We start from the raw sequence: 17226 nt of genomic DNA, 5'->3' as shown, positions 1-17226 counted from the left end.
GACCTCATATGTAATAGCAGACCAACAAATTTTATTTCAAACTTCCTAGCAGATTAAAACCGTGTGCTGGACTGGCTCTCGGACTTGCCTTTCGCGGTCAGGTGCTCTACCAGCAGAATGTACAAACATGACTTAGGTCACTCCTTCACACCCTTACATCCACCAACAGCCGATCTCCTACTTTCCAAGGCTGGGTGACTCAGTCGGTAGAGGACTTGGGTGCAAACGCCAAAAGTCCCATGTTCTATTCCCACTCCGGCACACAATTTTAATCTGCCAAGAAGTTTCACGTCAGCTCAGACTCCGCTGTAGACTTAAAATTAATTCTGCGGTAAGGCTATTTTTGCCTCCTGCGCGTCTCGGTCCATCATTCAGATGAAACACAACGTCCAGCGTACTGAATTATGTATTTTATGTGGAACTGATTTATGTAAACAACAAAAGTATTAAACAATAGTTAAGGCGAATACGAAGAGAGACACCTCATGGATAAAAAAAATAAAACTAAACTACGCACTTCGGGACGAGTATCGAAAATAACACTCACCTTAACAGAGAGAAAAAGGAGTACTTGTTTTGTTTCTCTGTCTTAAGCTTAAAGTAATTTAATTAAAGAGAATTTTACACCAGATGCATTTCGCTTTTAGTGACAATGCATCCTTTGTGATTAGTCTGAAACTGGGTACATAAGTATGTACATTTTTTGATTGTCTTAAATTAAAAACAGTATTTTGTTTGATCCAAAACAACCAAAAATGTGCAAATATATGCATCCAGTTGGCAAAACAACCACAGAAGATTATTTATAAATAAAAGCGAAGCGTGCATGGAATAAAATTATCTTTAATTAAATTGCAGTAAGCTTAAGATGTAGAAACCAATAACATATTTTTTTAACGGCTGCTGAAGATGTTCATGCTTTTGGAGTTATGATTCTCAAGATGTAAAACTAAAACCCTTAGCTACAATCATCTTGTGCAGAAGGTCGAGAATATGCCATAAACTCGCTTAAATACTATGTGTTTGTGTTCTAGAATGCAACTCTGGTTGTGTGGCGGGGCTTAGTAATATCTGTGAGTATCGGCACGTCGCGAGAGCCCGAGTGGGCATCAGGTGGTCGTCTGTGTTGCTCTGTCAAACAGGTGGTGGCGATATGGCTGTGTTTGCTGTTTTCCTCTTGCTGGTGAGCCCTGATGTTACTAAAGCTAATGCCTTGCTACGATTTTTAACTTTGTATATTTAAGTCGTACAGAATATTTCTTCGTGCGGGCAATAAATAATCATATTTGGTTTCTAAATTGGTTATGGATCCAACGGGATAATTTCAGAGTATTCATACAATATTAAACTTTAACTGGAAACAATTGAAGTTTAGTATGAGCAGCTAACGATATTTATATGCACATATGTACCCTAGATAGTAAATATGAAAACTGGATTTGGATGTATTGGAAAGGATTTGGATTTAATGTAAAAGTGTTTAGTGATTGCAGTGGTTACAGTAAAAGCGTCAGTTATCGTGTGTTTGTCACGTACAGTAACGAAACTATAGTTATAAAAGTCAAACGATGTGAAAGGGATGCGGTAATTAAGAAGGGAATGAGGCAGGGCTGTAGTCTCAGCTTAATTTCCTTCAACCTGAACGTTGAGAATGCAGTAACGAAAACTACGGAGAAATTTCGAAAGGGAATTAAGGTTCAGGGAGAAAAAAAGTTTGCCGAAGATATTGAAATTCAGAGGCGGTGAGTGATTAGGAATGAATAGTGACTTGAAAGAGATGTCAACCAAAATAAAAAAAAAGCTAATGAAATGCATTAAGTTAAATCGGGAGCTGCTGAGAATATTAGGAAATGACACTAAGTTTTGTTATTTCGGCAGTAAAAAATTGAAATAGAGAGGGTATAAAATGTAGACCGGGAGTAGCAAAAAAAAAAAAAAAAAAAAAAAAAACCTGAAACAAGGTTTGGTTACTACCAAATGTAAACTTTTTACAAACTTTCTTTGAAGGCATTTGTCTGGAGCGTGGCCTTGCCCGGAATAGGAATGTGTCTGATAAACAGCTGACAAAAGAAAGGATTAGGTTTTAAAATACGGTACTGCAGAAGAATGTTTAAGATTAGGTGGGTAGATCGCATAACGAATGATTTCAGCAAATATTAGCTTAAGTTGGAAGGCGATTGTATAGTTGTGAGTTAGCAAAGTTAACTAATGGGAATCATGCAGTAACATAACAATCTGTAGCTTTGCCTAATATCAAAGTTCGCGCGATATTTGATGCACTTCGTAGTAATAAAAACTAAAACTGCTAGGTAGACTCAAACCTATATCAGATAATGGAAAAATCTGATTCATATTATGTGCATGTATTGTATATAAATTACGGAAAAAGGAACGGGAAGCAGTTTAACTTTTGAGCAAACAATATTTGTAATTTTCTCTTTCCGAAATATTTTTCATAACGACTAAAATTGGCAGATAGTGAAGCTATTGGTGCTTTTTAAGGGATTAGATTGCTTTCCCGCGAAGCCTCCATGTGTTTGTGGTCTCAATATAAAGAGGAAATGTTTCTTTAGCATTTGAGTATTTTTATTTTCACCTAGGTACGCAGAATGAAGCGAAATTTCACCAAAGTAATTTAAATCAAATTATATTTGAGCGTATCTTTCTGTGAGGACAAAGCTACGAATCCCTTTTTAACGAAACCATCTTTACAAGCCCCCTCTGCGTTAAAGCGCACAATATAAGTATAGTAGTCCGTAGTCTAATACTGCCACAGTAATAAGATTGGTTTCGGCTGTTGAAAGTTTAGTCGTATCCAACGATTTGTGCACCTGCGCGCGCTTTCAGAAAATGTAACACATTGCACATCGAGTCATTAGTCACGAAATCTCAGACCTGTTCTGTAGCTCACCGCGAAACTAGTCTTTTAAAAGAGTAAACCGCCATTTGTAACTACATTTGTTCTGTACCCTCTAAATTTCGGATTTTATGCTATTATCAGGTACAGTGCTAAAAGTTTTTTGAACATTATTGTTCTCTAACAACTTTCAGCATTGTACTTGGCCCGGAGGTGTGGCTGTGCGGTTCTAGGCGCTTCAGCCTGGAACCGCGTGACCGCTACGGTCGCAGGTTCGAATCCTGCTTCGGGCATAGATGTGTGTGATGTCCTTAAGTTAGTTAGGTTTAAGTAGTTCTAAGTTCTAGGGGACTGATTACTTCAGCAGCTAAGTCCCATAGTGCTCAGAGCCATTTGAACCATTATACTTGATAACGGCATACAAGCCGAAATCTAGGTAGTACAGGAATACAGAAATAGTTAACTGGTGTTTCTTTTTAAAAGTGTTGCATGACTAGCTCAGCAACAACGAAAACATTTTAAAATGAGTTGGAAGGTTTCGTAGAAACATGTAAAAAAACAGTCGGCTGGCACTGAATCCGACGTGCTTAGAAATACTTTTTCCTCGAGGTAAATAGAATTAGCCATACGTTTGTGGGTAATAGTGCAATGCTCTAGAGTTTTACAGAATTCATATGAGCACTGTTGTAATGAACATCTTTAGCAATAAAAAGCATACTGCTAAATGACAATGCTTAAATCCGAACTTGCTTAATGTATATACTGGTTAAAGTTTAAGAATAATTCTATGCCATATTTGTCACAGTCAGTTCCTTGAGTTCATAAATAAGATGAGACAAAGTAATTGTTTTAAAAACTTAAAGCAATGTTGGAGTACTTTGCTAGCTACTGATGGAGCAAAATATTGTAACTGTTCAAAAGCGTACAGATCAAAACCCCAAAGCAATGCACCACCAATTCTGCGTGATACGAATTCGATAAATCGTCAGGTTCGCGGAGGTATATGATACTAATGTCTACGGACAGGTCACACAAGTCGCGTGACGTCCCAGCTGTGTACCATCGGTTTAGATTCAGGCACGTGTAGTGGCGAATACAAACGTGAGTTAAATATTATGTTCCTGAGACTACTACAGCATGATCATAGCCATGGACACGAACAGTTATCCTACTAAACTTCAACTCCGTCTGGGAAGGCATGAGACAGAAATGAACGCAAGTGGACCACAGTGTTCATAGCACACAGCGCTCACGGTGTCTTACAAGGAGACCGCGCTTTGTCATCGCCGATTTTGTCCAAAGTTACAGTGGAGGCAGGGCTTTGCAACAAATTAAAGGCAGAAGTGGGAGTAACAGATTCATTAGACAATGATTGGTGTAGAGTGTTTGGTTGAAATCGGTCCGTTGTTCTAGATGTGGAACATAAATTTTTACAATATCTATGTTTTCAATTATTACGTTACCGTTACTTACACAGGGAAAAACGAATAGTAACAAAGTGTGTGTAATATATATTACATATTCTGTAACCTTTCCTGGAAGACTGGAAAGTGTCTACGTATGCCTGCAAGAGTGCTGGCTCTTTTGGACTGAAGATTCAAAAAACACTGCAGGCTTGGGCAGTAAAATAGAGGAATGTCATTACTTCGCCATAAGCTGCAAAACTTCATGTTAAACTAGTCCTTCCATTAAAACTCGTAGGGTAGAGAAGGGAATTATACCAGTGTATAATACTGCTCCAGCCGACTTATGTCCATGGGGCAGTGGTTGTTTCGAGCAGATGTTCGCCTGGCTGACGGCGTATTTGGACAGGACCGTCGACCTGGTTTAACCAGAAGCGTGCATCATTCGACCAGGTGATACTTTCAGATTGATCCCACGATCCAATCGTGAGGAGGCCGCGTCAACTACAGTTGTTTGCGATGTCGATTCAACGTAAGAGTCGTCTGCTGCGAAGTCCCATATTCAGCAATGTACGCTGAACGGAGTGTACCGAAACACTGGGCATGCATAGTGAGTCTGTAGCTTGTATTATGTAATTCCTCTGGTTCCTTGCACAGAACTAAGATGTTTTGGTAAATCTTGGTAAATTTAGAAACTTAACTTTAACTACTTAACAGCAGAAGTATTTTCTGCCTCGCTTATGAGGCTATTTTAGGAGAAATAACAAGAGGTGGTGAGAATTTCTATTTTTATAAAATATCCGGGCAAACACCTACTGCAGTCTGATTATACCGGAGTGCAGACAAATTATTATAATGTTGGCTTGGACTTTGTCAAAAACAACAGATATAAAACCTACACTGAGCGCCTTACAGAATAAACGGCAAAAGTACTGCTAAGAAAAGTTGACACTTCTCAATTTGTCCACTGGATGCTGATCTGTATTATTGAATAACTATCTCGGACATACCAGTTGCAGGTTCTTTCACATTTTCAAGGGACCACAGATATTTAATTTAGTTTTTCGCATAATTATTGACAATTTAAAAATTTAAGATATCAGTTTAGTTAGTAGCTTAATCGTATGTTACAAATTCAACACAATGCAGTAAGTAATAGACAGAAACTGCCTGTTTCAGGCATCGTAGCCAGCCGTTGTGGCCGAGCGGTTCTAGACGCTTCAGTCTGGAACCGCGCGACCGCTACGGTCGCAGGTTCGAATCCTGGCTCAGGCATGGATGTGTGTGATGTCCTTAGGTTAGTTAGGTTTAAGTAATTTTACGTTCTAGGGGACTGATGACCTAAGATGTTAAGTCCGATAGTGTTCACATCCATTTTAAACCATTTGAGTCAGTGTAACTGACGGCGCGGAAATACCCAGATCATAAGAATTTTTATCCAGCATTTGAAAATGACAGCACTTAGCGGCTTCATACAAACTTCATTCATAATTTCAAACCTTCTAAATTTTTTGCAACTTAAATGCTTAGTCTGACAAAATTCAGTAACTGATTTGTAATGTAATCAGATGTATGAAGCTGTTAGATGCGCAGGAGTTGGATTTCTTAGTGAATCATGTGTTCACGGGTTCACTACTAAAAACGTAGTAATCGGTGTAGTGAGTAATGTTGAAGACTAAAATTATTAGATGAAAATTCTCGGTCACTGTTTACTAAAAGAATAGTAGAGGTTTGCAAACCCATTGTCAGGTAACTCTTAAGACAGTTTTAATTTAGTAAAAAGTTACCCTAGTGTTTAGCCAGCTTCATTATTTTTTGCTCTATTCTAATTTTGGATGAAAGTATGAAAATATTGTCTGAAGAAATATAGCTTCGTATTCTACAAAAGCACAGAAACCTGTATTCCAAAAACCTCGACGATGTCTCGTTCGTCACATCTTGCTTTCTTTTTAGTAATATCCAGACTGGTTCGATGCGACCCGCAACGTACTACTTTCCTGCGCCAATCTTTTCATCTTAGTTGTAGTTGCAACCTACGTCCTAAATTATTTGCTGGATGTATTAGTCTTCTTCTACAGCTGTTACTCAGAGATTTAAAACAGTGCAACATTGGTAATATTCGGCTCCTTCACCTGTCTCTAAATTGGTGAGAAATTACTGACACATCGCTGATCACGTTATTCCTTTCCACCAAATATTGTAGCTGCTTATTTTGTAGGATCGATTGACATCTGATTTAATCGGCGTGTTTTCATAGCTGAAATACAGTAGTAGGCCTATTCCTGAACCCCATTTAACGAGGCAGTAACTGGATTATACCCCATTACTAGGTTCCAAATTTCAGAATGAAGTTCGTGGCTTAAGTCGAAATATAAAAATGGTCTCTGGCGTCCCAGAGCGAACTTTTGATATTGACATTTTAATTTCAGGAGCTCCACGGACATGATCCGTAGGGAATGAAGAATGTTGGTAGTTACTTTAGAAAGTAGGGTTTAGTAATAACCGCGAGGTACGTATTGCAAGGTGGTAATAAAGTGCAGCTACTCAAGGAAGTTCAGTGTGGGCTGTAATTATGACAGATACTTAGTATATATTCTAATGTGTTAATACGGAAACAATTTACGCTGGAAAAAACTAGTTCAAATTTTGGCCGAAAGATGCAAGTCGGGCGCTATGCAGCATCTTGTCTGAGGTGCTACTACTGAACAAATTGTGTAAACGACGGTTAATAATAAAACATTTTGCCTCTCTTCTTGTTCGACCTTTTATTCTCACGTCCCGTTTCTAATCTATTACATATTGAAACATTTATATATGTCTTTCTTCATTCAAAATGCCATATTTGCATCTGGGTGGCCATGGGCCTAACTGGAAATAATCTTTTTACAGCTTACATTGGTTCCTCATTTACGAGTTAGAATATCTTCGAAGTTTCACTGACGTAAGGAAATTAAAGCCCACACTGGACTTCGGCGAGTAGATGAGCTTGTTATAACCACCCGGTACATTCCTTACGGTCTTTCAGTAAAGATTTAAATATTAGCTAGGCTATGTCAGTCGAACCATCGAGTACATATACTACACTTCCATGTATACGCTCATTTTCATGTTAGTTACACCTAATAGAAGTCCCAACCAACAGCAGTAATTCAGTATTAGTAGAAATAGTTTTGTAAAAACATTAATATGCGAGTGGCAGTTTCCCAGAAGCCCCCTTGATGGATCTTCCGTTCACACTATTTAATCAGTTACTCCCGTGGTGTTTTTCATATGGCTCAAATAATATACACTGAAATACTCGTCCTATATTTCTTGTAATATCTGCGTTTATAATAAGTTACATTGTTTATTATATGTATCCAATACCAAGCGAAAGAGGGCAGGAAGAGGTTTTTCCGAAATAACTGAACCTGTTACACTGTATAGCTCACGATTCACTCTGAAGCCTCTTACGCAGAAACAGAATTATAGAAACGGCGAACCTAGATATTTGGCTGTGCAATAGATGTCTCAACCCCGATTTCGGCAGTCACTCGAACCTTCCTATTACATGACTGAAAAGTCATTTTTTCCTCTACTGAATGACTAAATTTCTTTAAGTGCCGAAATATTCTGCGTATCTGAAGATAACTGCCACTGTGCATCAGTAGGATATTTTGTCAAGATGTCTGGATACTGTTACGATCTGTTAACCATGTCATGATAGTCTGAATCTATGAAAATGCAGGAATGGCAACTGGTATTACACCCTAAATCACTGCGTATTACTAATGGTTGTGTAACATTTACCTGCAACACAACGTTAGTACTATTCTGCACCCTGAATAACCGGAGATACTCTGCCGGCTACAAAGTTTTCATTCTAGTTGCAAAAATATTTTCTGTGTGGACTAATTTCTTCTACAGGCGTCGGTGTAGTACAAAATGGACACGCTCAGTCTAAAAAGGTCAAATATCCTAACTACAGTTCCATCCGCGGGCAACTAAATTTGTGGTAGGAGGGCGTTTCTGTCGTTACTTACATTGCAAGAGTTTAGCGCGTAACAGGACAAGGGTTGTCAGATCTTGAACTGACCGTCGGCGTAAGTCTAGCGCAGGTATCACAAAGCGCAAGATGGTAGCGCATTTGTTCATGGCGAGGCCGTAGCTTCATGGCCAACGGCACACAGGCAATGAGATTTTCACACACAATCGCCATGGTTGCACCATACCTTGATGCGAGGGAGACAACACCAGCCAATAAACGGCTAGGCCAACCAGTGCTTAAAAGAGCGGATACAGTTGGTATAGTGCAGCAACACCCTCCTCAGTAACCGATCAGCAGGCGTAACACAAAGAACTACTGCCTCCAGATGTGTACATCGATTTACCACACATCGTCAGATGAGATGGAATCCAAAATTTGCGTATCACTCTGTTCTTACTATGTAAAATAGCGTAGAAACTAGTCCACTTCAAACGAATATGACGATCCCAACGTTCCTACCATTTTAATTGCATCATGAGTCTCTTTGGTGCGGTTTTTGTTATCTTCAGATGTCAATTGCACTCTGCTCTACTGCGTCAATGCATCGTCCCTTTACCTTAATTTTTGGGAAGAGGTGCCACAGTGTGTCTACTGAACAATGTAGACCGCCTGTGGGAACCAGTCGTTGTGCAGTACCCAGTCGTTCCTACATGTACGGACGTTTCTTCCTCCTGTCACCCCTCCGCCTTTAATATTGCCATAGAAGGGCCTATTGGACAGTCTGCATGGGGGTGACCTCCTTATGAACATTTTGACAGTATGAAAAACGGGTAAAGGGCTTCGGTCTCGAGTTTGTCAGGTGGAAGAATTTTGTGTTCTGATATTTACTTCGTAGTTCCAAGGTTCTAAGACAAATCACTTTTTTCACAAGTAAAGGCTTCTACGAGGTTAGATTATCTTCAGTACATAGTTCTTTGCACATTTCAACGTGATGTTTGTTATGATGGTCTTGGAATCATGGGACGTACTTCACTGCAGTCCTTATCATGAACAATTCTTCTGGCATGTAGTGTGAATATGCACTACAACTTGCCACAAGGTACTGAAGAAGTCTTACATGGACTGTTATTATTTTTTGCAGAATAATAATCTTCCAGAATGGAGTGGTCGTCAACACACTTCTCTTTTGAAACACTTAGTCATAGATACTGATAACCCTACTTCGTTTTCTGTGCTGGAAACTCTCATCTCTGTGATTCGTTCTCTTGCTTGCTTTCTTCGTCATGCAGGTAGCCATTGATGTCGACCCTGCTAGTATCCAGGTTCTGCCTTTCCTTGGAATGTTTTTCAACTCATCTTTTGGCTGAAGTGATTTGTAGTCTTTTTCTCGGTTCGACTTCGATTTCCCAAATTATTGTATAGTGTCGACTGACTGGGAAACATCACCTTAAAAAGTAACTACTACATTCAGTGTGAAACCACTGCACACAATGCCTATATAGGTTATTATTTACACTTCAGACAACCCAGTAGCCAGCCTGATGCAGTGGTGTTCTTTAGCCTATCAGCTGAGTCATGTGACAACACAGAGATCACATTGATGGCTCCCCATTCATGTCAAGGAATAGATACGTCTACATGGGGCATTTGGAATCCGTGGCGTGGTCATTGTGCCAGATTCTTTGCTGCGGCTGGGTGTAACCCATGGGAGGAGCCTTCTGAGGAGTTGGCATCAGAGAGGATTTTCCGCACATAAAATATTTTAAATTGTCAAAACTGCTGTTTCGATGTAGCCATCCCTTCAGATAGATATCAGTGCAGATAGCTGCAACCAAACTGTTTCTCCAGATTGGCTACCCGATGGGAAGAGGAACAAGCCAGACAGCTAGGAGAAAACTAATTTTTAAATAATTAGTGTATAGTCTGACTGATAGGAATAGTGTGCAGAAGATAAATGCAAAGAAGTCTACAGGAAAAACGTGGCCTGGATACCGAAGGATTAAGGCCGCCTCAGCCACACAATCTACAGCTATTCAGTAATGTCTGACAAAAGTGACAATGGCCCCCACACAAGTCTTTGAATATGGTCTGTAGAATCGTCTTCCTCAAAACCCTTTGACTTCGAATTAGGATGTATGGGCTGTCTTGGGTGCTGAGGCATTCGTTTTTTTCACACAGCTTACAAAGTCAAAAGGTTAATTGAATAGATACAGGCACCTTTATCTCAGCCTTTGAAGGGTATATCCTCCCACAAAGTTAGTCATCGTGTACAGACGTGACGTGAAACCTCGTGTTCCACCACCCCTAAGGTTCTTCTGTTGCCTATGCTTTTGTCATATATCATCTTGTTGCACACTAAACCCAAAATGCGTTACCTCTGCGACATCACTCCATGAATGTCATCAATGTGAACAACCTTCCTGTGTCAAATCCACAGAACACCATCCTCAATCGCCTCCCAGGTGGCTAGCCACTCTTTGGTGGGTTTGTGCTTGGCTACCACGGGTCACCAGCTTTTGCAGCATTTTCCCCTCTTCCGTGCTGCATGTCTTTCCTCTTGATAATCTTTTTCCCCTCCCTTGGAGGACATCTCTGGGATGTTAATATGAATGTTCTGCATTGTCTGTCGCTGATACCAGAACAAGTTCACCTCTTTTTTTTCGCTCTTGTCCTCTTTCCCTTGTCCTCTCGTTCCTCTGCTTTAGTGTTTGAGGTTTCTTTTTCTCCTGCCTGTCCACACCTGCCCATGCGTCTGGCACGTAACAGATGACTGGGTAACGCGTAATTCCCATCCCTGGGTCGACAGGTAGGGTTTCCACTTACCTGTGGTACAGGTCAGACCCAGGCAGGGGTGATTGGCTGAGCTACAACCTTCCGAAATTGCCGATTGGTACCTTTGTCAGGTGTTCAGGAGGTGTGAAATGAGGTGTTAACAATCACCTAAGGCAGGTGCTCCCCCTTGTGAGGGAGCCCCCGGTTGGAAGGGGTGTGTCATTGGAGATACTGGCAATCATGGGGATTTTCTCACAATGAGTCACCTTCCCAGTAAACGTCAACGAAACGTCGACGTAATGAGGCTAATGATTCAAAGACCATTCTTGCTGCACCATAGTTCCTCATGATCTCACGTACTGAAAAGTCCTTTGCCATGGTCAATCTGTTTATTATCCAGAGAGGTGTTTATGCAATTGCCGGCCCTGTGAAATCCTGCTCTCGTTTAGGAAGGGCACTTTGCTTTTGGAGAAAGCTTCTGTTTCTCGAGAACAACTGCTTGCTGCCTCGCTTTTTCATGGCTACCCTGTTCGTGTCGAGGCGCATAGAACTTTGAATTCTACCCATGATGTAATTTACATCTAGCTACTCGACTCTCTTAGGCCGAAGTCCAATCTTACCTCTCACAACAGGGTGTCATTGCCATCCATATTGTAATGAAAAATGTAGATTCTTCTTTAGTGTCCACCCGCAATCCTTTCCTCACCTTTGATACAGTGGTGCTGCCGTTAAAGATCAAAACAGGCTAAGAAAATATCACGGTTTAGCTGTACATTCCGAACCCGATGCGCTGCTACCAGTGTCATCATTTCACACCACACGAGAACGTCTTGACGAAAACCAGCCAAATGTGTTACTTGTGGTAGGGGTGTACACAAGGGCGATTGTCCGCCGCCTTCTCCCTGTTGTATCAGCTGCAGTGGCGGCCATGCTACCTCTTCTCGGGATTGTACTGTGTATCTTGATGAGCAGGCTCTCCTAGAGGTGGTGATAAAAGAAAGTGCCTTACTCAGTAGCTAGCTAGCTAGCTAGCTAGCAAGATACTGTCTACTCACAAACCCTGTGTTCCCCTATCTGCCATCAATAGCTCTGTTCATGCTACTCCTCACTCCATTAAGGACATGGCCACACAGATATGCGACCTCAAATTCAGCTCTGAGGTTGTGAAATCGCTCAGTGTAAAGGTAGTATCGCCATCCCCACATGCAGCTGTGCAACAAACCGTCAAACTATCTCCTCAAGGGGCGAAGCCACCAGCTACACAACCGGTGGGCCGGAAAAGACAGGAATAATACTCATGCGTTGACATGCTCCATCCCCTATCAAAAAACACGTCTCCCTCTAACCAGGAAAGCTCGATGATGCCCACCAAAGGCAAACAGTCTCCTCCTTGGTCAACTCGAAGATCCATGATAGTTAAGCCCAGCTGGCCTCCGTATTATTGGTGTGCACCACCTACCGTTTTTCAGCGTTGGACTAAGACTGCACAAGCAAGCCAATGTCCGGACCCTATGGAGCAGGATCCTCTTGCTCCTGTGCTATGTATTAGCGACTTCACACCGGCTGTCACTAGGCAGCCACTGACACTCTCATATATCTGTTCATCATGACTGTCTACCAGTGGAACGTTTGCGGTCTTTGGTCACACTAAGAGCATTTATGGCTGCTTTTAGCATCAGAGTATCCCATTGTAATCTGTCTTCAGGGAGCGAAATTGCTCCCTCATGTTGCTTTGAGCTTTCACATTAATTATTGATTCGTTTTGACCATCTCCTGAGGTCGGCATTCCATCTCATGGGGCGCCATGCTGCTCATATGGGGTGATATTCATAGTCAACCAATCTCCTTGAGTGCCTATCTTCAAGCTGTTGCAGTTCGCCTTTTCCTTCCCTCGCTGACTTTATCCCACTGTACCATTTATGCATCATCATTCAATGTCACCAGGCCAGACTTCCTTCAGCTTATTGGGCAGCTGCCTCCCCATTTTTACTACATGGTGACTTGAATGTGCATTATCCCCTTTGGCGGTTTTCCAGGACCTGTCACAGAGGTGACCTCTTGGCTGACCTTAATCAACTTAACCCCTTCTGCTTGTGGAAATTCCAGATGGTGACTGTGTTTTTATATTTGGAGAAGGTGTCACACCTGCTGGAGAAGTGGTATCCTCCATACACTCTACAAGTGGGGCTTCTGTGGCCATATGCCCTGTTTCCTTTGGGCATTTTTACAAGACAGAATTTTCAAGGTGTGTGCGGGTTCTGCCTTGTCAGACACCTTCATCCAGGAAAATTGTGTGCCTCAGGGTTCAGACCTGAGCGTCGTCCTCCTTGCTATCGCCATTAACCCTACAATGGCCTGTCTCCCGCCGAGCGTCTCCAGCTGTTTTTGTTGACTATTTTCCCATCTATTGCACTTCATGGGCCTGTCTCACCAAATGGCGCCTTCAGCGCCGTCTTGATCGTCTTGACTCCTGGAGAATCGATAATGGCTGCCGCTTTTCCACTGACAAGTCCGTCCATATAAATTTCTGGCGACCCAGCCAATTGGTACACGTGCTATGGACTGTCTCAAAGATCTGGATCTCATGAGCAGGAAAATACACACCCAAGGATGGAACGCACGCCGCCCTGGTGTCTTCAGAGGCCCAAAGTGATTTTACGCTTGACACAGTACATCAAAAGTTGTACTCCAAATGTGGTTTTTACAGCTTGGTTTTTGTCCTTTTAAGTATGTACCATAGTTTCATCGTTATTTATACAGATGGATCCAAGTAGGGGAATGCTCTGTTCTGTGATTTTACCTGAGAGGGTTTTTAAAGTGCATGTTACAGAACAATTTACAAATTATGATGTGAAGTTATATGGCATTCAGTGCTGTGGGCAGGACGTGATCTTTTGCTGGGTAACTGGGCATGTTGGGATACAGGGTAACAGCATGGCTGACAAAGCTGCCAAGGAAGCATGTTTGGAAGGTCAGTGTCCAATCCCATTGCACGCCATTACTCTGACAGATGCACATGCATCAGTGGGAGACAGAATGGTTGCGGGAGTCAGACAACAAACTGCGGTCTCTCAAATCGACCACAAAGGCTTGGTGGACATCGTGTCAGCCTCGCTGCTGAAGGTGGTTTTGCTTACCAGACCACGTATCGGACATAGCCCCCTCACACATGCCCTCCTCCTCCGGCAGAAGGATCCACCATTCTGTGAAGTTTGTGGCGTGCCGCTTTTAGTTCAGCATATTGTGGCTGGGTGTGTTCTGTATACTGACCGTGTCGAGCGCCCCCTCAACCCAAATCATCAGTAGTGCCCTTCAAAATCTTTGTGCTGTACACCGCCCATCCCTTAGTGCAGCGGTTCCAGGAAAACTGTCTCACTCGTTGTGGAGCCAGTGTCATGTTTCTCTGGGTCCCTGGTCATGTCTGTCTGCCAGAACACAAGCCTGCTGACACTGCTGCCAAGGCTACATTCCATGTATCAGCCCACGAGTGCCTATATTCCTTTCGATCTGTGCGTAGCTATCTGTCAGGAGGTGGTTTCTCTTTGGCATCGCCAATGCTCCTACCTTCGTGGAATAAGTTGGCTTGTTAAGCCGCACCCATCGCCTTGGACAAACTCCTCTCGACCCTAACCACTAGGAGGAGATGATTTTTAACTCGCCTGCGTATTGGGCACTGCCTTTTTAGCTATCATTTACTAAGTGGCACTACCATACCACTTTGTCCACATTGTACATAAATTTTAACTGTCCACCTCCAGCTAGAATCACTTTTTTTAACCATTTACATTCCAGCTTGGGTTGGCCGCCTGATTCATCAGCCGTTTTAGGGAATGACATGCGGGCTGTCGCCCGCGTTTTTCTTTTTATCCACTAAATATGGCGAAGGCCATTTAATTCATAGTTTTTTACCTCCATTCGTGTATGGTGTTTATAGCCCTTTTTTCTTGTGCGTGTTTTTAGCTGTATCCTCTTCTGTCAATTGGGACTGACACATAGTCGTTAAACTCCTGTGTTCATGTTCTCTAGTTTCGACTTGGACGCGTAAACCCGAGATGTTTCTTGCGCCCTAAAGCAAATGAAACTAAACAATGGACGTCGATAGCACAGGTACTCGTCTGGTGGCAGCAGGTGACTGAGGAATTGACAGCCTCATTGTTTCATGCTCTTCAAGTTCCACGACCATGTAATCTAATTCTCCAATGGAATTGCGGTGGTTGTTTCCATGATCTGGCTGTGCTACAGCAACTATTAAGCTTTACACCAGCTTTCTGCATTGCTGCCCCCCCCCTCCCCCCCCCCCCCCCAAGAAACCTGGTTTCTGGTGGCAGAGCGGACCCCCTTCCCTTGGCGGCTGTAAGAGGTATTACAGGAACTGTACCGAATATAATAGGATGTTAGGTGGCGGATGTGTTTGTCCTGAATTCGATAAGTAGTGAACCTGTGCCCCCCTTCAAACCCCTCTTGAAACTGTGGCTGTCAGGATAAGGACAACGCAGAAAATGTCCTGCAGAGTATAACTTCCTCCAGATAGTGCAGTACCCCTGAACATATTGGCTGCACTGATTGGTAAACTCCCTGGACCTTTCGTACTTCCGGGAGATTCTAATGCCCATAACTCCTTGTGGGGCGGCACCATGCTTACTGGTCGAGGCAGTTATTGCGAAACTTTACTCTCTCAGTTCGACCTCTGCCTCTCAAATACTGGGGCTGCCACACATTTCAGTGTGGCTCACACCTGCTCCGCCATTGATTTATCAATTTACAGCCCAGGCCTTCTCCCGTCTATCCACTGCAGAGCACATGACGACCTGTGTGGTAGTGACCACTTACCTGTCTTTAGGGTGCCCCTGGCGAAAGGCAGTCCCTTAGTGGTTGCCAGAAGTTGCTGAAGCCATTAAGTAGAGTCGGCGAGCTCTTCAGCGGCTAAAGTGGCACCATTCCCTGGAGCTCCTCGTAGCCTTTAAACACATCTATGGCCGCTTTCGCCAACTTCTCAAACGAAGGAACCAGGAGTATTGGGAGAGAAACGTCTCGACCATTGAGTGCCATATGTCATCCAAGTCTGGTCAAAGGCGAAACGTGTTTACGAGGACCAGACCCCCAACAGGTGTTCCCAGTGTTAACATAAATGGCGTATTACCTACTGACGCAAACGCGATTGCTAAGTACTTTCGTGAGCACTCGGCTCGCACCTCTTCCTCAGAGAACTACCCTCCAGCCTTTCGCACTCAGCAACGGCAGTGGTAAGAGAGTCCACTCAATCAATACACGTCACAGTGAATCCTTTAACGCCCCATTTACAGAGTGGGACCTCCTCAGTGCCCTTACACATTGCCCCGACACAGCTTCTGGGCTAGATCGGATCCAGTCAGATAATGAAACATCTCTCATCTGACATGCCACATCTCCTCTCCATCTTAACAGGATTTGGCGCGATGGCGTCTTTCCATCGCAGTGGCGGGACACCACCATCATTCCGGTGTTCAAACCCTGTAAAAACCTGCTTGGTATAGATAGCTATCAGCCCATCAGCCTCACTAATATTCTTTGTACGCTGCTGGAATGTATGGTGTGTCAGCAGTTGGGTTGGGTCCTGGAGTTACGTAGCATAATGCCTGTCAGGGAGGCTTCCGCCAGGGTCGCTCTACCACTGACAATCTTGCGTCCCTCGAGTCTACCATCTGAACAGTGTTTTCCAGTCTCAAACACCTGGTTGCCATCTTTTTCGATTTACAAAAGCGTATGACACACCCTGAAATATCCTTGCTTCATTACACGAGTGGGGTCTCAGAGGCCTGTTCTCGATTTTTGTCGAAAATTTCCTGTCGCTTTGTACTTAACATGTCAAAATTGGTGCCCCCTATAGTTCTCCCCCATATGCAGGGAATGGGGTCCCCGCTGAGCTCTGTATTGAGTCTATTTTTAGTGGCCATTAATGGTCCAACAGCAGCTGTAGTGCCGTCCTTCTCACCTTCTCCGTATGCAAACGATTTCTGCATTTCGGACTGCTCCACCAGTACTGGTGTTGCTGAGCGACGCTTACAGGGAGCTATCCACAAGACGTAAAGACGTAATCATGGGCTCCAGCCCGCTGTTTCCAGTTTTCGTCCGCAAAGTAGTGTGTTATGCACTTCTATTTGCGTCGTACCTGTCATTCAGAATCATAACTTTACCTTAATGATGGTCCACTCACTGTAGGTGACATACCGACTCTTAGGTCTGGTTTA

The 17226-nt window shown here is 42.9% G+C and overlaps 1 protein-coding gene across 1 annotated transcript in view; it reads left to right on the top strand.

The window, feature by feature from the left end:
- Positions 1-880: 880 nt before the first annotated feature.
- The window catches only part of LOC126299301 (uncharacterized), a 56273-nt gene continuing 39927 nt past the window's right edge, over positions 881-17226 (top strand). Inside the window, exons 1-2 of the mRNA XM_049991099.1 lie at positions 881-943; positions 1035-1183. Of these exons, the coding sequence (XP_049847056.1) occupies positions 1154-1183 (30 nt within the window). The 5' untranslated portion in view covers positions 881-943; positions 1035-1153. The remainder of the gene's footprint in view (positions 944-1034; positions 1184-17226) is intronic.

Source organism: Schistocerca gregaria, chromosome X (assembly GCF_023897955.1).
Source record: "Schistocerca gregaria isolate iqSchGreg1 chromosome X, iqSchGreg1.2, whole genome shotgun sequence".
NCBI classification, from domain to species: Eukaryota; Metazoa; Arthropoda; class Insecta; order Orthoptera; family Acrididae; genus Schistocerca; species Schistocerca gregaria.
This window is presented reverse-complemented; position numbering and strand designations above follow the sequence as displayed.